The sequence below is a fragment of the Notamacropus eugenii genome, chromosome 1, assembly GCF_028372415.1.
Source record: "Notamacropus eugenii isolate mMacEug1 chromosome 1, mMacEug1.pri_v2, whole genome shotgun sequence".
Taxonomy (NCBI): domain Eukaryota; kingdom Metazoa; phylum Chordata; class Mammalia; order Diprotodontia; family Macropodidae; genus Notamacropus; species Notamacropus eugenii.
In genome coordinates this window covers 500,915,731-500,938,393 of record NC_092872.1, presented here as the reverse complement: position 1 = coordinate 500,938,393, position 22,663 = coordinate 500,915,731, and the positions used below count along the sequence as shown (strand labels likewise).

At 35.0% G+C, this 22,663-nt stretch overlaps 1 protein-coding gene across 5 annotated transcripts in view; it reads left to right on the top strand.

Annotated features, from left to right (window-relative positions):
- The window catches only part of OSBPL2 (oxysterol binding protein like 2), a 111,541-nt gene that overhangs the window by 31,042 nt on the left and 57,836 nt on the right, over positions 1-22,663 (top strand). For 2 of the 5 annotated variants that reach the window (XM_072633358.1, XM_072633359.1), the window contains exons 2-3: positions 6,999-7,171; positions 17,876-18,020. In XM_072633358.1, the coding sequence (XP_072489459.1) occupies positions 7,135-7,171; positions 17,876-18,020 (182 nt within the window). In that variant the 5' untranslated portion in view covers positions 6,999-7,134. Of the gene's footprint in view, positions 1-1,343; positions 1,625-6,998; positions 7,172-8,002; positions 8,121-17,875; positions 18,021-22,663 lie in introns of those variants that run through there. The other 3 variants (XM_072633361.1, XM_072633360.1, XM_072633362.1) reach the window with 3 other exon arrangements.

Below are 22,663 nucleotides of genomic sequence, written 5' to 3'. Positions count from 1 at the left end.
GACCTTTACCAGAGAAATTTACCATGAAGATTTTTTCCTAGTTACCTGTTTCCCTTCTAATTTTAATTACATTGGTTTTGTTTGTGGGAAGTCTTTTAAAATTTTATGCAATCACAATTGTTCATTTTATCTTTTATAATCCTTTCTATTCCTTGTTTGGCTGTGAACACCTACTAACCTAGTCCATGGATCTGAAAGGCAATTTCTTTTTTCTATTTTATTATGTTTATGATATCACCTTTTATGCTTATTTTGGTATATAATGTGAGGTGTAGGCCTGTACCTATTTTCTGCCAGACAGTTTTCGACTTTTCTTAACAGGTTGTTGTTGTTATTATTATTATTGAGTAATGAATCGTTATGCCGGTAGCTGGGGTTTTTTGTATCTAATCTGCTCCATTCATTGACCTCTCTGTTTTTAAATAGTATCAAATAGTTTTGATGATTATTACTTTGTAACATAGTTTATAGTTTACTTTGTATCTATTACTATTTGCTCTCTTCTTTCCCAGTTTTTTTTTTACTATTTCTCTTGAGATTTTTGCCCTTTGGTTTCTTTATATGAATTTCATCATTATTTTTTCTAGTTTATAAAATAATCTTCTTTAGTATGACACTGAATAAACTAATTAATGTAGGTAGTATTATCATTTTTATTACTTTGTCTTGACCTGCCCATCAACAATTAATATTTATTCATTATTTTTCTTTCTATTTCTCTTAAGAGTGCTTTGTAGTTATGTTCATGTAGTTCCTTGATATGTCTTAGAAATTAGTCTCATAAATATTTTGCACATCATGTATTTTGATGGAATTTCTCTATGTCTTCTTCTGCTAGATTTTGTTTACAATATGCAGGAATGCTGGTTTATTTTATATCTTGCAACTTGGCTAATTTATTGTTTTAGTTAATTTTTAGTTTAGTCTTTTCTGTGATCTTTCTACTACATATAGTAGTAGATGAGATGTAGTCCTAGGTTTTAAAATATTATTAAATGCATTTTTTTATATTTTATATGTGGGATAGATAGTAGTTTCCCTATTTTAAGGATGAGAAAAATGAGGCAGAATGAAAACTTTTCCAGCATTGTAGAATTTGGAATAAAATCTGGGTCTCCTGATTACTAGTACTCATTTCCCAAACCACTTTTCTGAGAAAAAGATGAAAATTTATTTTTAAAAAATGAGTATTGAGCTGGTAGAATATTTTGAGTTTATTTTCCTGTGGGGCTTTTTTTTCTGGAGAGGCTTTTTTTAAAAAATGAATTTTGATCAGAAAGATCAGATGCTTTTTGATGAAAGCAGTTTCCTGAGACATAGTTGTCTTGAATATTTTGTCTAAATATAAAGTAAAGCTTATGCATAGTGTAAGATATGAAGATCATAAAATCTGTCTTTGTGCTGTTCACTTTAGCAAGTAACTTTAACTATTCTTACACATGGACTTTCAGAAGATGTTATATAATTATAGTTTTGTGTTTCTGTATTTGGGCTGTTTTCTCAGATTTGTGTAAAGTTGAACATGACTTCCTCCTTGGATGATGTTTGCTATCTGCAGCAGCAGTTTTCAGTCTGTCAACTGATTCATGACATCTTTTATCCAAGAAGAGCCTCATGGAACTAGGTGATCATACAAGTTTAATATTATGAAAAGGGCATATATCCTTATCTTGGAACTTAACACTTTTTGAAAGAGAGCTGAACTAGATAGCCTCTGAATTCTTTCTAGCTCTGGATCTATGATTCTCTAGGAGCTACTAGAGCTTTCATTGCGCTGGAATGGTCTTTGAGAACTCAGAGTCACCTTCATACTGTAGAGAGGTATCAGAGAGGGGGACAAAAACAGAGAATTAGAAAAGACAGTGTATATACTATCATGTTGAATCTATTAGTGATCTCCAAAAGAAAGTGCTGTGTGAATCAGGAGAAGTGGCTTGTGAGTTAGACTTTAATGAATAGAATGGGTAGAAATTCAACAACTGAAATGGGGAGGGAGAACAATTTGTATAGTTATCTTCTTATCACATTGTCGTAGAGGTTTCATGGGATAAAGGACTTAAGATGAGCACCAGTTTTCATTTTTAGTAGTTTAGGACTTAGGGTTTTGTAGCTTATTGTTTAACTTGTTTTGTGGTTGTTTGTATGGAGTTGAATATCATTTAGTAGGCTCATTGCATCTTAGAGAACTGGATGGTGGATATTTTTTGTTCAAAAATTCCCATAGTCCAATATAGGAGATGTATTGAGCATGCATTTCTAGAACAATCCAGAAGCTATAACTAAGGTGCCAGCATGTTGATTTTGATTAGAATTGTTTTACACTGACTTTTTTTATGATCATAGATTTAGAGCTAGAGAAAATATAAGAGATCAGTCTTAGCATCTCTCTGGCCTCCCTACCCTTTCTCTCCCCTACTCCTCCCTTATTTTATAGATGAGGGAAGTAAATAAAATCCCAGAGAGGTGAAATCACAACTAGTAGTAAATAGCAGAGTTAAAATTGGAACCCAGACCCTTTGACTTGCAATCCAGTGTTCTTACCGTAACCACATTCAGTGGTATCTCACAAGAACATCTAGGTGACTCAGTGGATAGAGTATTGGATTTGACATCAGGAAGATCTTAGTTCAAATACTACCTCAGACACCTATCAGCTGTGTGACCCTGGGCAAATCATTTAACATCTCTCAGCCTCAAGTTTTCACCTATAAAATGAGGATAAAAATGAGGTTGTTGTGAAGATTAAGTGAGAAAAATGTATGTAAATACTTTGAAAACCTTAATTAATGCACTATATAAATTCTAGTTCTAATTATAATTATGAAGGATGAACTTTCTAATGGTATACTAAGAAAAATAACCCCAGAGGGGCAGCTTGATGTGGTAGAAAGATTTTTAGACTTGGTATTAGGACAACCTGAATTTAAGTTGTATCTTAGGCAATTACTGTTTGACCCTAGGTAAGTCACTTAACTTCTCTGTTTCCTTATCTGTAAAATGGGTATAATAACAGAACCTCACTGGTTTGTTACATGAATCACATGATAAGACTATGTGTAGATCACTTTGCAAACTTTAAAGGATTATGAAAACAGCTGTTATGTGAAGCTTTTTACAAACTGTAAAGCACCAAATAAATGCATATAGTTACTATCACTTTAACAGTTCTTGCCTGATACCAAAGAGTTAAATTTTGCTGTATGCTTTAGCAATTTCTGCACCAGCCTTTTGAAATATTTTGCACTGAGGTAGAAATAATGGTATTTCCACTTAAAATAAAAATATAATGTTAAGGATGGGTATTTCTAAGGGCCTTTTTGGCATGATCATGTAGCATTATTTTCATTGTTACATAAACACCTAAATTTCTACAGTAATTAAACACTTACATTCAACAAGCATTTATTAAGCACCTGTTGTGTGCCATATTCTGTGATAAGCACTAGAAATACAAAGACAGAATTGAAAGAGTCCCTGCTCACAAGATCATGCAATCTAGAGGGAAAAATTATATACTGGCAGATATAGCTGTAGACAAAACACAATATGCAAATCAAATAAAAGAATAACAGAGGAGTGGTAGGCAGTAGCATCTGGGGGGACTTGGAAAGTCCTCATAAAGAAGATGGTGCTTGAGCTGAGTCTTGAAGGAAGACAAGGATTCCAAAATGTAGAACATTTTAGGAACGGGACAGCCATGGCAAAGGCATGGAGGCAGGAGATTGAGTGTCTCAGCCAATGTGGCAGGACAATAGAAATAGAGGAAAGGGGAATAATGTGCAAGGGGACTGGAAAGGTAGAAGGAGGCCAGATTATGAAGAGCATGAATCTGTTCTCTTTGTGTAATTTGCAAACAAAAATCATGAATTTGTGATCTATCTAAAAGGACTGCTATAGAGTCAGTTTGTGGAAGCATAGTATTTTGTACAAAGGTACCTTAGATCCTACTAGTTGCCCTTATGAAGAAGTTGTATTAAAAAGAACTGACTTAAAAGATGGCTGAATTGCCTAGCTGCATTAGAACAAAACTATAAAAAAAACCAATTTCTTTTCAATGAATGAAGGGAATAAGCTAGATTGTTAAAAAACTTTTTTAAAAAAAATCTTATTTATTTTTTAAGTCACAATAGCAGGAATATAGAACAGACATTTATGTGTGCTCTTAATCTTGGAGAAATCTCGTGTTACTCTGAAGTACACTAATAAGGATAAATGTGCATTTGATATGTACCCCTTTTTCATTCTAAGTTTTTATTGAAATTCTGTGTACTTGAAGACTGAAATGAGAGGACTATTTTGATGTGGGTTTTGATTTGGGAACAAAATATAATTTAGAACCGTGCTTATTTTAGAGAAAAGAAGGTCAAACATTTTGGGATTTAGGTTGACCTTTAATTTTTAGTTTTTATAGCTCATAAAATTCCTGTCTTCAGGAATTAATATGGGGAAACATTAATATAAGTGAATTATATTAAAACACTAAGCAAATGTAATTTAAGAGACCATTTAAAAGTGTACTTAGGTCTAGGTTGACTTATTTTTTTGTTGACAATTAATGTATAAAGGCATTTTAATGCCCTCAGAATTGAAAACTGAATTAGAATGGGTGTAAATTTTAAACATGTTAAAATGTTTCTGTTAATATAGTAATTCAGTTGTTTGTAGTTGGTGATAAAAGTTTCTTATATTTCCAGCAAATCTAATTGTTGATGTAGTGTGGATGACATTGGAACAGTAATGAAGCCATTGTGCGTATGTGTGTGTCAACATGATTTTATTAAGCTTTTATTATGACCCTTGAGGTCATTTCCATCTCCAAATTATGTGCTGAGTTTTGCTAGAACTTTTAAATATCTGTCCTGTATGTATAGAATACAAATTGTTCATGTTGTTTCATTAACGGTTAGGATAAAATTCAGACTCCTTACTCTAGCTTGTAAAGTCGTCCACAATTTGGCTCTTGCCTACTTTTCCAGATTTATGTCACATCACTGTCTTTTCCCATAATCTATGTACTAGTCAAACTGGTTTATTCACTTTTTCACAGTACTTGGGACTTCATTTCTTGCCTTGTTGCTTTTGAATAGACTGCTTTCTTCCCCCTCTTAGAATACTCTCCTTCCTTCTACCTCAGTCTCTTTCCCATGTGGCTCAGCTCAAGTGAATGAATGAATGAATGTATGGAGAAATGAATGAAAAAAGCATTTATTAAGTAGTTCTATGTATAAACACTGTGCTAAGCACTGTGGATACAAATAGAAAAGCTAGATTGAACTTCCATTCTAATTGAGGAAGACAATGTAACCAGAATTATCCTGGGCTGGTCAGATGGAAAGGTCATTAGGGAGTTGTGGTAAAGGAAATGACTGCTTCTTTAGCATCATTTCCACTGACAAAGCTATATCTATTTCTCACAGATCATTTGATGTTTTGGTAGCTAGAACTTTTTCTTTTCTGAGTTGCCAGTAGCTGTGGCTTTTGGAGAGTGATGGAGTGGCAAGGGAATAGCAGCCCTTGCAGAGGAAGCCAAAAAAGTTCCTTCCCTGGACGATAGCTGCCTGGGCCAGGCTTGGATCTGTGAAGTGCTGCTGTTTCCCGTGTTCTTTAACTTACCTGCCCCATCTGTGGCCGATGGTATACCTTTGATACTGTGGGTGGTGGTGCTGCTAGATCTTTTTTCTACAAGGGATACTCCCTTTGATGTCTGCAAAGCTGAACTGGAAGCAGGGCAGTGGTCTGGGGAATACTGCTATTCTCGGGACTGTTGGTTCTTGGCCTGCCTTGTTAAGGAGTGTTAAGGGAACCCCTGAACTTGTCTTTGTGAGTTGCCCTGTTTTCCTGAAACACTGGACCCAGAATGTGTTCAGCTGACATAATGTGTTGTTTGCATCCCAACCTGGACTCCCTGTGTGTTCTTGAGAGTCAAGAGAGGTCCAAGAGAGGTCTGTACTATGCTTGTGCTGTTGGGACGCTTGCAGGTAAGCAGACCATCATATTTTCATGGTCTCTTTGGCAGTTGCCAAGGGAAAGGAATGGCTTTTGTGTTGCCTTGCTCCTCCACTTCCTTCGAGAGGGATTTTGTCCTTTTCCCATCTTTACTACATTTCTCCCTCCCATGCCACATGCCTTTAGGTAGAGATTTCTGGTATCCCCTCCTTTCTTTGTCCTGCTGTCATAAATATGGAAACTGCTGTATTGATTGTGCACTCTTTGGGTTCCACATGCATGTTCTTTCTCTTGTAATATACCTAGTTTTCATGTAAATTTTGTGAAGTTGGGATTGCTGGTTGACAATCTGCACTAAGATATGAAGGAGGTTGTGGTTGTTGTGGTTTGAACCTCCTTTGTACATGTCAAGTGCTCATTGTCATGTTGTTGTTACCAAACCTTTCCTCATCACCCTTATTGTTAGTATTTTCCTTCATCCAGTGACCTTGTATTTACTTCTCTGTACATTTTGTTTCCCCCAGGGGAATTAATGTAAATTCCTTAAGGGCAGGAGCCTCTTTTTTTTCTTGAGGGTGGTGAGGTTAGGGGAGTATTTGTGTCCTTTGCACTTGGCTCAGTGTCCTAGCACTTAGAATATACTTATTAATTTTTTTCATGCATTCTTTGTATTCCTAGCAACTAGAAGAGTGCCTTACACATTCAGTAGGTACTTAATAAGAGTTTCCTGAAATGAATTTGTAGGACTTTGATAATTTTCTAATGCAACTATAGTTAACAGTTTTTTTCAGTTATTTTTGCATTTCATGATTGAACATTGACCTTTATGTTAAAAAAGTTTACCCCTATTTGGAAGTTATTCATTTATGAAGTAAAACAACTCACATTTTATTTCAATGCCTAGAAATAAATGATATTATGTTCAGAACACAAATTTGACTTTGTGTTCAATGTTCAGAGATAGTGAATTGGAAAACGTTTTATTTTTTAAAAGTGTTTCTGAAATGTAGGACTTCAAAGAACTAATTCTGTCATAATGTTTCTCCTCTTAGGTCTTCAGTCTGTTGGGCCTTTATGAATAAAAAGTTGACAGCATAAAAGTATTTCCAATTCTATATGTAGTTCAAGTACAATGATGCTATAGACAGCAACAAACTGGGAAAGAAGAAAAGGATTTACTACTGAAAGATGAATAGTGAAGAAGAATTCTTTGATGCCGTTACAGGTAAGTAGGATATTAAGTTAAGATAGACCAACCTTTCAGTAGAATCTATTTAAGTTCTTGAATTATGATAAATTTTTATTTTTAAATTTTTTTCTGAACTTGATAAACACTAACAAATAGAAACATTTATATATATATAAAGAACAAGAAAGATCCTTGTATCTAAAACCATGAATCTATTGCATATAGCTTTTATAAATCTATATTATGTTATGTTATGTTGTTATGTTATATTATGTTATGTTATATTATATTATATATGCATATGTACAATAGTTAGCTACCAAACTATCTTACTTGTTTTTTCCTATCTAAATCTCCCTCTCTCTCTTTGCATTTAAAAATGCTTTATTCGTGGATTTTTCTTTCTAACATCTAATATCTAACAATATCACTAGCCCCTTTCTTTATCCCCCACCCCCAATTTTTTTTCAGCTCTTTGTGTAATAAGAAAAGTCAAGGAAAACAAATCCATACACTGGACATGTTTGGAAAGTATGTCTAATTCTTTACCTCTTGTTCATTACCAACTTGTCAGGCGACAGAAGGCAGATTTTATTTCTGATAAATTTTTAGGTATGAAATACATTATCTGGTATATTAGACTTTACAGCTAACATGTTCAGTGAACAAATTTTGTTTGAACACTTTCTACCATTATCACAGGGTTCGTTTTGAGGAACTTTATAAAGCTTAAAGCACTATGCACATATTGCTTACTATTTTTTAAATGTATTTTTAGTTACATGTAAAAACAATTTTTAACATTTGTTTTTTAAAATTTTGAGTTCAAAATTCTCTCCTCCCTTTCTTCTTTCTCTTTCCCTTAAGATAAGCAACTTGATATTAATTATACATGTGCAGTCATGAAAATGATAAAAAATTAGTCACATTGTGAAAGAAAACACAGACAAAAAATCCAAGAAAAATAAAGAAAGTTAAAAAAAAGGTAGGATTTGATCTGCATTTTCACTCCATTAGTTCTTTCTCTAGAGGTGAATGGCATTTTTTATCATAAGTCCTTTGGAATTGTCTTAGATCATTGTCTTGTTGAGTATAGCTAAATTATTCACAGTTGATCATTATATAATATTGTTCGCCTGATTCACTTTGCATCAATTCATGTAAGTCTTTCCAGGTTTTTCTGACACCATCTTGCTCATCTTTTCTTATAGCACAATAGTATTCCCTCACAATTGTATACCGCAGCTTATTCGGCCATTCTTCAATTGATGGGCATCCTCTCAATTTCTAGTTCTTTGCTAACACAAAAAGAGCTGCTGTAAATATTTTTGTACATATAGGATCTTCCCCTCCCCCACTTCCTTTTAAAAAAAAAATCTCTTTGGGATATAGATCTAGTTGGGTCAAATAATATGCACAGTTTTATAGCCTTTGGAGCATAGTTCCAGATTGCTCAACAGAATGGTTGAATCAGTTCACAACTCTACCAACAGTCCTTTAGTGTTCCAATTTTCCCGCATCTTCCCTCAACATTTGTTATTTTTCTTTTCTGTCATATTAATCAATCTGGTAGGTGTAAGGTGCTACTTCAATGTTATTTTAATTTGCATTTCTCTAATTAATAGTAATTTAGATAATTTTTTCATATAACTATTGAAAGCTTTGATTTCTTTATGTTAAAACTGCCTATTCATATCCTTTGATCATTTATCAATTGGGGAATGATATTCATTCTTAAAAAATTTAACTCATTTCTCTATTATTTGAGAAATGAGACTTTTGTCAGAGAAATTTGTTATAAAATTTTTTCACAGTTATGATTATTAACTGTGTTTTTCCCTCCATACTATCTTCCTGCTATTTATCCTCTCTCTTTCTCCTTTCACCCTGTACCCCCTCAGAAGCTTCTGACCATTGCCTCCCTCAATTTGCCCTCCCATCTGTCAGCTACACCTCCCTCCCAACATCCATCTTTCCCCTGCCCTGCTTCTCTTATCCTCTTTCCTTCTACTTTCCTGTAGGGTAAGGTAGATTTCTATACTTGACTGAGTGTCTGCTTTATTTCCTCTTTGAGCCAGTTCCATTGAGAGTAACTTTCAAGTGTTATTTGCTACCTCCAGCCCCCATCTTTCTCTCCACTGTACATACTCTTTTCATGCCTCTTTTATGTGAGATAATTTATCTCATTCTATCTTTCTTTTCTTCCTTCTTCCAAAGCATTCCCCTTTCTCATCCTTTAATTTTATTTTCTAGATGTCATCCTATTATAGTCTAACTTACACCTGTGTCCTCTGTCTATGTATACTCCTTCTAACTGCCCTAATAATGAGAAAGGTCTTAGGAGTTATAAGTATCATCTTCCCATGTTGGAATATAAACAGTTTAACCATATTGAATCCCTTATAATTTCTCTTTCCTGTTTACTTTTATATTCTTCTCTTGAGTCTTGTATTTGAAAGTCAGATTTTTCTATTCAGCTTTGCTGTTTTCACTAGGAATGGTTATAAGTTCTCTTTCATTAAATATCCATTTTTTTTCTCCTGAAGGAGTGAAGATTATACTCAGTTTTGCTAGGTAGAGATGATTTTTAGTTTTAATCCTAGCTCCTTTACCCTCTGGAATATCATATTCCAAGCCCTCTGATCCTATATAGTAGAAGCTGCTAAATTCTGTGCAGTCCTGATCGTGACACCGTGATATTAGAATTGTTTCTTTCTGGCTACTTGCAATATTTTCTCTTTGACCTGGGAATTCTGGAATTTGGCTATAATATTCCTAGTAGTTTTCATTTTAGCATCGCTTTCAGGAGGTGATCAATGGATTCATTCAGTTTCTGTTTTATCCATTTATTCTATGATATCAGGGCAGTTTTCCTTGATAATTTCTTAGAAGATATTATTGTCTTGGCTCTTTTTTTGATCATGACTTTCAGGTAGTCTAATAATTCTTAAATTATCTCCCTTGGAACTTTTTTTGCAGGTCAGTTATTTTTCCAATGGGATGGTTCACCTTTTCTTCAGTTATTTTCATTTTTTATTGTTTTTATTGTTTCTTGATGTTTCATGGACTCATTAGCTTCTACTTGCCAGTTCTAATTTTTAAGGAATGATTTCTTCTGTGAACTTAAGCACTTCCTCTTCCATTGACCTATTCTACTTTTTAAGAAGTTCTTTTCTTCAGCAAAATTTTGCATATCCTTTTTCATTTGGCCAATTCAGCTTTTTAGGGAGTTCTTCTCTTTAGTGGATCTCTGTGCCTCTTTTACCATTTGGTCTATTTTGTTTTTAAAGGGGTTATTTTCTTCAATGTTTTTTTTTTTCTGTGTGTGTGTGCCTCCTTTACCAAGCTGTTGACTCTTTTTTCATGGTTTTCTTGCTTCACTGTCATTTCTTTCTCAAATTTTTCCTCTACCTCTCATATTTGATTATTAAAATCCTTTTTGAGCTCTTTCAGGAATTCTTGTTTGGGACCAGTTCACATTTTTTCTTTGAGGCTTTGCATATATAACTGTTTTTGACTTTGTTGTCTTCTTCTGAGTTTGTTTTTTGACCTTCCCTGTCGCCATAGTAGCTTTTGTATGGTCAGATTCTTTTTTTGGTGGTTGTTCATTTTTCGTGCCTCTTTCTTGACGTTTGACTTTGACCCAGAACCACATATTGACAATGCAACAGAGTCCTGTTTGCAGTGATAGCAAAGGGTCCCTTGTAACCTCTTCTGACCAGTTGTCTGACCCCCTTACCACCTGTGGGCTGGGAGCTCTTTAAGCCTGTGCTGGACTGTGCTCCACTCTCACCCCAGTGAAACAACTGTCCTGCTGATCTAAGTTTTCTTGGGCTAGAAAATTGTTTCATCCTGTCCTTTTGTTGATTTTCTTGCTCCAAAACACATTTTTAGGAGTTATTTTAATGTCCTTTAGAGGGAAGTTTGGGAGAGCTCAGGAGAGTCCCTGCCTTTATCCAACCATCTTTGCTCCTCATTTTAAAAGTGCATTTATTATTATTGGTTATGTGCCATAGCATGTATATTTCTCAGACCTGGAAGGTCTGTTGGGAAGGGATAAATAAAACACCAATCCTTGAATTATTGAAGAAAAATATGTACAAAACCTTGTGCTAGCAGCAAAGGGAGATAAATGAATGAGTAAGCCAACTTTGTCTTCAAGGAGTTTACAGTCTTTTTATGGGAGAAATTATCAAACTTTTAGACAAATAAATAACTATAATACAAAGTAGGATGTGATCTAGAAGCTAGCTTTTGGGGATACATGGATATTTAGAATAAAGAATGTTCATTAATGCCTATTCTAAAGGAAAATGAACGTAGCTGGTACATGGTATGATACTGCAATATTTAGTATAAAACAATAATATTTTATAACCAGTATCAGTAGAAATAGTCCATAATATGCCTAGGGGGTACAGAAAGAAGTCTGAAGTTGGATGATGGAAGAAATGTGAAGGAACAACTCATTTTAGTATTACTAAATAGTTTTCCATTATTTTTATTGTTATTTTATCCTGACTTCTTAGAATATTACTATTTTATTGGTTATTTACACTGTATAAGCTGCATTGTAATAGAGCAGAATTCTGTAATAGAATTTGTTTTCACAATCCTTACTTTCTCCTCAAAATATAGTGCTTTATATAACTGTGCTTATGACTTTTGCAAGGTTCATTATTGTACTCAGGTTTATCCTGAGCCTGGAAAAGAAATGACAGATATTTTTGAACCCTCATGAGCCTTATTTTTAAATATTTTATCTTTTATATACCAAATCTGAAGTAATTATTGATCAGAAGTGAATTGGCCCCTCTGTGGTTATGTGTTAATTGCTTCTTTCAAGAAATGATTTAGTACTCAACTAAAGTAAAACCTTAATTTTCCTAACATAATTGATAAACATAGCACCTTTGACATTTCTTTTAGTACTTCCATTTTTATGTAGCCTTGTTAAAGTCACTATATTAGGGCTATATTATTCTTTTCCTTTAACTCATTAGACTTGTCATGAAAATTTCTTGATTTATGCTATCAAAAACCCAAGCCAGAAAGCTCTGAGCTTTCTGTTTTGCTGGTTTTTTAAAAAATAGATACTGTTATATGGAGGCAGTATGGTGTAGTGGAAAGAGCACTACACATGCAGTCAGGATGAACTTTGAAACAAATCTCTCTTCTAACACTTAAGTAGTTGTGAGACTGTAGCTTTACACCACTTAACCTCACTGATCTTCAGTTTCCATATCTGTAAAAAAGGGAATAATATCTGTAGCACCTACCTCATACAGTTGTTGTGAGGCTTCACAGAGAGAACATATCTAAGGCACTTTGTACATTTTAAAAAGCTATTATGATTGCTGTCATGATTGTTATTCTACAGACTAAATTATTGGACATAATTTTTCACTGAGAGGTAGCTTGGTGTGGTGGATAGAGATCTGGGTTCAACTTCTGCCTCTGACCCATACAGCTGTGTGACTCTCAGTGCACTAGGGAAGGAAATTCTATAACTGTAAGTTGCAGAGAAGGTACCTGCCCTGATCGAGGGGGCTTTCTCACCCAAGATTTCTCTGTACTAATGAAATTACACTTCCAGTCCCTAACTGTGTTTTTCATTGTTTCTTGACTAGAGGTCTCTACTGGTTCTCATCTTTTAAACTATGCTTCTAAGTGATCAGCTATTTAATTTTCTTTAATTCCCTTACTTGTGTCCAAGTTTGTTGTCTACCTTTGAACTCACATTGCATATAATTACCATTAGGTAACCACATTCTTGGAATAAAGTACTATTAATATGTAACCTCACCTTCACATCTGGTAGACCATTTTATTTTTTAAATAAGATTATAGCATCTGAACTTTCCTTCCCTCTCAATTATCCCAAAAAAGTAGTTGTTTCTTTCCTCAGTAAGTTTTCCTTTCAGCTTGGGATCTCTGTAATTATTCCCTTTTATCAAGTTACTGTGGTGCAGTGGAAAGAATACTGGATTTGGAGTTAGAGAACCTGGGTCAAATTCAAACCATCCTTTTACTGCTTTTACGACCATGGACAAGTCACTTAGAATGGCTGGATCATAATTCTAGAGTTGAAAGGAACTTTAGAGATCATATAGAACAACTTCTTCATTTTGGAAATGATTAAACTAAGGTCATGTTGTTTGAATGCCAAATGTATGCTAGCCTAAAAACAACGGAGAACTCACACAGGGCAACCACTCAGGACAATCTCAAGGTCTCTCTTAAGAACTTTGGAATTGATTGTATGACGCAGGAGACACTGGTACCAGATTTCCCAGGATGATGTACCTTCCTCAGAGAAGGGGCTAGGCTCTTATGTGCAAAGCAGAAATGAAATAGCTCAAAAGAAATTTGAGATGTGCAGATTTAGAGAACTTACTCCAAATGTTCATATGGACTATTTGTGCCTGACCTGTGATAGAGCATTCCAAGTTTGTATTGGTCTGATCAGTTGGATGCATTGTAACTTACTGTAATGTAGTGATGTTATTTGGTCTTCTTTGAAAACAAAGGACAACAGCCAACCAACTGTTGGCTGAAATTACTTGTTCCAGGTCACACAGATAGTGTCACAGATAGAATTTGAACTGGGCTTTAGTTTCCTTGTAAAATGAAAGATTTGGACTAAGCCCAAAGTCCCTTTCAGTTGGAGGTTTATGATCCTGTGAACCTATCAAGTTTAGAAAACCTAAAATATACTTTTTCTCATTTAATCCTCACTCATTTTTATTTATTTTGTTAAATATTTCCCAATTACATGTAAAAACACCTTAAACATTCATTTTTTAAAATTTTAAGCTCCAAATTCTCTCCCTCCCACTCTTCCCCCTCTTTGATAAGTCAAGCAATTTGAAAATTGATTATATATGTGAAGTCATACAAAACATATTTCCATATTAGCCATGCTGTGAAAGAATATATAAGCAAAATAAAACAGTAAAAATAAAGTGAAAAAAAATAAGCTTCACTCTGCTTTCAGTGTTTATTAGTTCTCTCTCTGGAGGTAGATAGCATGTTTCATCATGGGTCCTTTGGGATTGTTGTCTTGGATCATTGTCTTTATCAGAGAAGCTAAGTTATTCACAGTTGATCTTCCTTACAATATCCTTTAATCCTTACAACAATCCTGTGAGGTAAATGCTGCTATTATTCCATTTTGTGTATGAGAAAACTGAGGATCAAAAGCTAAAAAAAAAAAAAAAAAATTTTTTAAGTGCCCAAGGTTCAAGAAATCATATATAGATTTTAATATTCTTGAAACAAGAGAGTGAAAAGGTCTCATCAATTTAATAGGGCCTAACAGTAAAAAAAAATTGATTTTTTAATAGAACACTTATTTGATATGATTAATTTAAATAATAAGCAAATGGAATTTCTGGTGTAGTTTTGAAAAAATAAATTGTCACCACCCCCTGCCACAGCAATTATAGTTCATATCCAGTCATGTGATTGGTTTTTAAATAATTTATTATTTAAAAAAACATTTATTTACTAATATTTCCTTTTAATATTGGCTGGCTTTGGTGCTTTGGACCCATGATTTAACTGGTGAGGGTGAGTACACCCTCCATGGTATGTATCATCAGCCTATCTATTCCTTTTCATCCTGTTCAGTTCTTGTCCATGTTCGATTTTTTTCTAAATAGATGTTGAAAATTGATACATGATTTAAAGAGTAATAATCCATTTTTAAAAATTCTACTGATGTTCAAGATAATACTTTTATTTAGTCTCATCCTTAGGTAAGCTTTTCAGGGAATTTATTTATTTTTAAAGTATGATAGATCTGGAAACATCAGAAGCCATCTTGGCCAACCCCCTGATTTTACAGATGAGGAAGCTGAACCCCAAGGCTCTTAACACTTGACTGTGTAACTTTGGGCAAGTAACTTCATCTCTCTGAGCTTCAGTTTTCTCATATCTAAAATAGAGTTTAACTATGAGATTTCTAAGGCCCTTTCCAATTTAAAATTTTTATTATTCTAGGTAAGTCCTTACCTTTTAACAGAAGATATACAAATCTATTTTATTATCTGAAAAATAGTAGTACTTCCCTTCATTTCATTTGCTTTTCAGGTATATCAATGGTATTTTATAGAATCTGCTGTGTAGATTTTTTTTTTTTAAAGAAAACAAATATTTTCATTTTTTTCTTTAGCTTCCAGTTTCTTCATGGAGAAATCACTTATGATAGAGAATGATTGCAGAGCAATGCCTGAATGTAATGGTAGTTCACATTTGGATGAGTAGATAGTTAAATAAAAAGCATATGATCTCACTTATTTTTTATTTTAATCTGCATTTTTTCTTTTTAATTAATTAATTTTTAGTTTTCAACATTCACTTCCACAAGATTTTGAGTTCCAAATTTTCTCCCCATCTCTCCCTTTCCCCACCTCAAAATACCATGCATTCTGATTACCCCTTCCCCCAATCTGCCCTTCCTTCTATCCCCTACTCCCCCTTATCCCCTTCCCCTTCTATTTTCCTGTAGGGTAAGAGAGAATTCTATACCCCATTACCTGTGTATCTTATTTCCCAGTTGCATGTAAAAACAATTTTTAACATTTGTTTTTAAGACTTTGAGTTCCAAATTCTCTCCCTTCCTCCCTCCCCACCCACCCTCATTGAGAAGGCAAGCAATTTGATATAGGTTATACATGTATAGTCATGCAAAACATTTCCATAATAGTCACATTGTAAAAGACTGTATTTCTCTCCCTCCTATCCCACCCTCTGTTTATTCTATTCTCTTCTTTGACCCTGTCCCTTCTCAAAAGTGTTTTCTTCAGGTTACCCCTTCCTCCATTCTGCTTTCCCTTCTGTCACCTCCCTCCTTTATTATTCCCTTTCCCCCTCCTTTCCTGTAGGGTAGGGTAGATTTCCATACCCAATTGAGAGTGTATGTTATTCCCTCCTTAAGCCAAATCTGATGAGTAAAGTTCACTCATTCTCTCTCACCTCCCCCCTCTTCCCCTTCACTGTAAAAGCTTTTTTCTTGCTTCTTTTATGTGAGATAATTTACCCCACTCTACCTTTCCCTTTCTTCTTCTCCCAGTACATTCCTCTCTCTCATCCCTTAATTTTATTTTTAAGATATCATCCTTTCATATTCAACTCACCCTGTGCTATGGCTATATATACATATATATATATATATATATATATGTATATATATATATATATATATATATATATATATATATATATACATATATATATATATATATATTCCCTTCAAGTACCCTAATAATGAGATAAGTCCCATGAGTTACAAATATCATCTTTAGAGTTCAAAGGCTTACTTCTAAATAAATAATCTTTGGGAATTTATTTACAAGTTACTCTTTAAGTCTAAATCATTAATTCTAAATCACAATTAAAATTTTTAGTTCCTCTTTTATTCTTTTGATGTTGTAATATTTTCATTCCTCTAGATACAAGATACAATAGATACAAGATATGTCACTGTTAGATCTTGTTGCATTTTAAAGATATTTCTGCCTAGCATAGAGCAGTTTTTCACCCCTTTTATTTAACCCAAGGGAAATATGCACTTATTTGAAAGGCTTTTTGACCTTGTTAGTGCAGATATTCCCTCCACCGGTTAAAATCGTCCATTGTCTTCTTATCCTATATGACTGTAGTCCACGTCTTTTTCTTAAATTTTCTACAGAAAATCCATCTAATTTGGGCAAAGCCTTTCTCTAGACCATTAACCTAGCTACGTGGCTTATAATGCCAATATGCATGTTATTCAGGTCCTTCAGTGGTATCAATTTGTTGGTCAGTAGACAAAGAATGTATGTTAAAACAGTTAATCTTTGTACATGACTCCCAAACTCTGTAACTCTTGGCATTCTCCTTACCCTTCTCTGCTACTTTTGATGTCACCGAAGAAGGAAACCAGATGTTTTACACTTTTATCAGTTGCATGGGTCATCAAAGCCAATATATTAATTCATACACTTTAAAATTACAAAACCAGATACTGGTGGTCTGGTGATAGACCTCTCAGAATTTAGCTAGGCTTATCCTTAGCAGACACAATCTTTTGCTGGGACTGTGCTCAAGCCTTTTCCTATTTGATGTAGAGCCTATTGAAACTTGTATTCCACTGACAAGCTTTGAGAACCCCAGCTCACCTCCATTCTGCAAGGGGGCGTTGGAGTAGGTTTTTCAATCTTGAAGATTCCTGGCAGAAATATATAACTGCTAAGTTGATGACAGTTGCAGTTTTAACCTCTGAATAAGGGAAAAACAGAAACTGTCTTCTAACCTAAAAATGATCAGAGGGCCTGGGTTCAAAAGCCACTTTAATGCCTACTTACCAGTGTGACCTTAAGCAAGTAATTTCATCTCCCTGGGCTTTAATTTCCTTAACTGTAAAAATGAAGAAGTTGGACTAGATGACCTCTGAAGTCCCTTCCAGCTCTATATCTCTGATTATATGAGGATGATCTGATATATATATATCTATATCTATAGATATATCTATCTATCTATATATATCTGGGTATTCTAACTTGGAAGATAGTTGGGTGTTCTCTACTGTGACATAATCATGAAAAATGATTTTAATCTCACTGATATTTGTTAATTAAAATATTTTTCCATAAAGTAATATCAAAAACTTTGTTATTCTTATCAAAAGATAAGTATATTTACTCCTTAGTGACCACAATCCTGAAGGATTTATTATCTTCTGTTTGTTTTGGGTAGGCTTTGATTCTGACAATTCATCAGGGGAGTTTTCAGAGGCAAATCAGAAAGTCACAGGAATGATTGACTTGGACACTAGCAAAACCAATAAGACTGGAAAAAATGGAGAGAGGTCTCCACAAGAGAATGGAATCAAGAAACACAGGTAATAGCATACTTTTTGCCATATTCTAGAACAGTGGTGTCAACCTCAAATAGAAATGGATCCTTGCAATCTGCATATTGACTTAGAAAACTACATGTTAACATTATTTGCATTGCATGCTTGTTTATATTGTTAACATCTCCACCCCCACCCCCATCACTGCCTTGTCCTTGTGGAAGGGCTTCCTTAGTTCAGTGAAAGAGTAAGCTTTGCTGTACTGTGGGGTTATCTAAGGTGGACAAAATGTGGCAAGTCTTCAAAGAGATAAGAGTACCAGATCATCTTACTTGTTTCTTGAGGAACCTGTATGTAGTCCAAGAAGGAATAGAACTGAACATGGAACAACTGATTGATTTAAGACTGAAAAAGGAGCACAACAAGGATGTATATTGTCACCTTATTTATTTAACTTATATGCAGAGTACGTCATATGAATTGCCAGGCTAGAAGAATCAAAGGCCAGAATTAAGGTTGCTAGGAGAAATATCAGCGGTATCAGATATGCAGACAGTACTACTCTGATGGCAGACAGTGAAGAGGAATTAAAAACTCTTGATGAGGGTGAAAGAGGAGAGTGTAAAAGCTGGCTTGAAGCTTAAACATCAAAAAAATTAAGATGTTGGCAATGGGTTCTATCACTTTCTGGCAAATAGAGGGAGAAAAAGTGGAAACAGTGTCAGCTCTTATATTCTTGGACTGAAAGATAATTGCAAACAGCAACTGCAACCATGGAATTAAAAGATACATGCTCTTTGGAAGGAAAACTAGCATAAATCTTGACACTCACTAAAAAACAGAGATATCACTTTTCTGCCAAAGGTCCATATAGTCAAAGCTATGTTTTTTCCAGTAGCAGTGTATGTATAACTCAAACTTTGAGGAAAGCTGAGCACTGCAGAACCCACGCTTTCAAATTTTGGTGGTGGAGATTTTGAGAGTCCCTTAGCAAAGAGATCAAATCAGTCAATATTTAGAGAAATTAATTCAGGCTCTTCAGTGGAAGCTCAAATAGTGAAGCTGAAGCTTAAATGCTTTGGCCACATAATGAGAAGATGGGAATTATTGGAAAAGATACTGATGTTGGGAAAGATTGAAAACAAAAGGAAAGGGGACAGAAAAGGATGAAAGGAATAATAGATAGTATCATGGAAACATTGAACATGAACTTGGACAGACTTTGAGAGATAGTGGAGGATAGAAGCGCCTGGTGTGCTGTGATCCATAGGGTCATGAAGAGTCAGATATGACTGAACAACAACTTTTTGATTGTTAAAACATTTCCCAGTTAAATTTTAATATGGTCCCCAGTGCACTCAAGTTCTGTGGGATACAAGTTTGGCATCTACTTTTTAGGACATTTCAAAAGTGTAGCTGGGTACATTTCTAAAACACTAAATAGAATATTTTCAAACCTCATAAAACTTTTGTCTCTCTGTTCATTGCCTTCCAACTAGTCAGAAATTTGAAACCAGATCTGCTTTGACCCAATTCCAATGGGTCATAGAATCATTAGATTAATAATAATAATAATAATAATGACATCTAACATGCATACATAGTACTTTAATGTTTGCTAAGCACTTTACAGATATTATTTAATTTGATCATTACAACAGCCTTGGGAGATAGAAGATATTATCCCTATTCTACAGATGAAGATACTGAGGCAGAGGTTATATTACTTGCTCAGGGTTAGACAAAGATAAAATAAAAAACCAGCCCCTCTAAATTAGCCTTCTTATTTTACCACTCTATTGCCACTATTACTTCAAAGGAAATTATCGCTCCTTTTTGTGAAATGCCTTTTCTCTCTTAACTTCCATGATACTCTTTCCATTTAGTTTTTTCTATTGATCTAACAGCTCCTTCTTGGTCTCTTTCTGGTTTATCTTCTAACTCTTTTTTTTAATCTTTGGATTATTTATCAATTGGGGATTGATTCCTATTTTTATAAATTTGACTCAATTCTCTATATATTTGAGAAATGAGGACTTTATCAAAGAAACTTGTTTCAAAATTTTTTTAGTTATTGCTAACTGTATTTCCCTTCATCCATTCCCCTTTCCTTTTATTCTGTTCTCTCTCCTTTCACCCTGTCCCTCCTCAAAAGTGTTTTGCTTCTGACTCACCCCTCCCCTAATCTGCCTCCATTCTATCACCCCCCCCCACCTTCTCTTATCCCCTTTCCCTCCTGCTTTTTCCTGCAAACTAAGTAAGAGAGATTTCTATACCCAATTGAGTATGTATGTTATTCTCTCTTTGAGCCAATTCTGATAATAGTAAGGTTCACTTACTCCCTTTACCTTCCCCTCTTCCCCTCTACTGCAGAAGCTTTTTCTTGCCTCTTTTATGTGAAATAATTTATACCATTCTACCCTTTTCTCTTTCTCCCAGTACATCTCTCTCTGACCTCTTAATTTTATTTTTTAGGTATCATCACTTCATATTCAACTCATACCTGTGCCCTCTGTCTATATATGTCTACCTTAATAATGAGAAAGATCTTAATTATTTTCTTCAGTGAGCTTTTGTACCTTGTTTTCCACTTGGCCAGTTCTACTTGTTAAGGCATTCTTCTCCTCATTGGTTTTTTGTACCTCTTTTACTATTTGGCCTAATCTGTTTTTTAAGGTGTTATTTTCTTTAGTATTTTTTTGTGTCTCCTTTACCAAGTTATTGACTCATTTTTCATGATTTTCTTCCATCACTCTCATTTCTCTTCCCAGTTTTCCTTTACCTCTCTTACTTGATTTTCACAATCCTTTTTGAGCTCTTTCATGGCCTCAGACCAATTCATATTTTTCTTGGACACTTTGGATGTAGGAGTTTTGACCTTGTTGTATTCTTCTGTGTGTGTGTTTTGATCTTTCTTGTCACTGTAGTAACTTTCAATAGTCAGTTTTTTTCTGTTTGCTCATTTTCCCAGCTTTTTAGTTGACTTTTGACTCTTTCTTAAAGTAGGGCTCTACTTCCAGGATGGAGGGTGCACTGTCCCAAGTTTCAGGGGTTTTGTGCAGCTGTTTTCACAGATACTTCTAGCAACCTAAAAGTTTTCAGTTTTTCCAAGGTGGTATGAGATGTTTTTTCCTCTCCTGGCCTGTGCTCTGGTCTGTGAGTGACCACAAGCACTCTTTCTGCCCTGTAACTATGCAGAGGGTCCCCCCTTCCACACTGGTTGTAAGCTGTGCTATGCCACTGCTCCTCTTTGCCCTGGGACTGCCACCCAGGAACCAGATCCAAGTATGGGCAAAGCAATGGACTATTGCCTCAGTGCTAGCAAAAAGACCCCAATAATCTCCTTCTGATCAATTGTTCCTCACTGTCTTTGGGCTGAGAGCTCTGGAAGCAGCCACAAACACTGCTGATTTAGTCACTCCCTGTTCCTAGTTTGCTATAGCCAGAGCAGTGCTGGCATGGCCTACGCTGAACTGCACTCCATCCTCACCCAGGTGTGATGGACTTTTCCTTCTGACCTTCTAAATTTTCTTTGGCTTCTGTGAGCTGAGAGGTCTGAAAGTGCCACTGCTACCAGTGATTCAGTCACCCTAAGATCTCCTCTGGCTTTTCTGGGGCCTGGTCTGCATTGGTGCAACTTCTGCTTTGCTATGGTCCTCTCTCACCCTGGTGCAAACAGACCTTTCCTACTCACCAATTTGTTTCACTCCATCTTTTTGTGGGTTCTACTGCTCTAGAATTTGTTTAGAGTCATTTTTTAAAAAGTATTTGATGGGGTTTGCAGAAGAGCTCAGGTGAGTCCCTGCCAATACTCTGCCATCTTGGCTGTGCCCTTTTCCCGGTGATATATTCTGGGCCCTCTTTTCTTATTCTCTCTTGGTGATCCATCTTCACTCATGTGTTCAGTCATTTCTATGTTGATGGCTCTGAAATCTATATTTCTTTTCTCAGTATCTCATTTGAGCACTAGTACCACATCTCTAGTTGCCTGCTGGGCATCTCTACCTTGATGGCTCACTGATGTCACAAATTCCACATGTCTAAAACTGAATTCATTTTGTCCCCAGCCCCCAAAATGCATTCGCTTTGGTAAGTTTGAGTTGACTTGTTTTGAAGCATGAATGTTAAAAACCTATTTATTTTCAACTCTCATAAATTTAACACAGTCTTAGTAACTTGAAAGAAAAAAAATATATCCATAATCAATCAGTCAATCTACCTATCTATCTAATATCTATCTATCTATCTATGTCTATCTGTCTGTTTATCTGTCTACCTGTAAATCAGTCAGGTTGAGTCATCTCAATTCCTTATTTATATTGATGTCATCACCATCCACCTAATTAATTATTCCATGTTGAAAGTTTAGCCATCTTTGATTCTTCCTTCTTCCTCATTCTCCGTTGTCTAGTCTTGTTGATTCTACCTCTTCATTTCTTCCATTTGCTCCTTACTCCCCAGTCTCATTGCTACCACCCTAGTGCAGTTCTTCATCACTTCTCTCCTAGACTACTACTACTACTAACTGCTTTTCTTATTTTAACTTTTATCCCTCTTCAGACCATCCTAAACCAGGTTACCAAAATAACCTTTAGTACACTTCTAACCACATTCCTCTCTTGCTTCAATTGCTTTCTGTCATCCATAATATAAAAAACAAACTCTTTAGGCTGGTTTTCAAAGCCCCC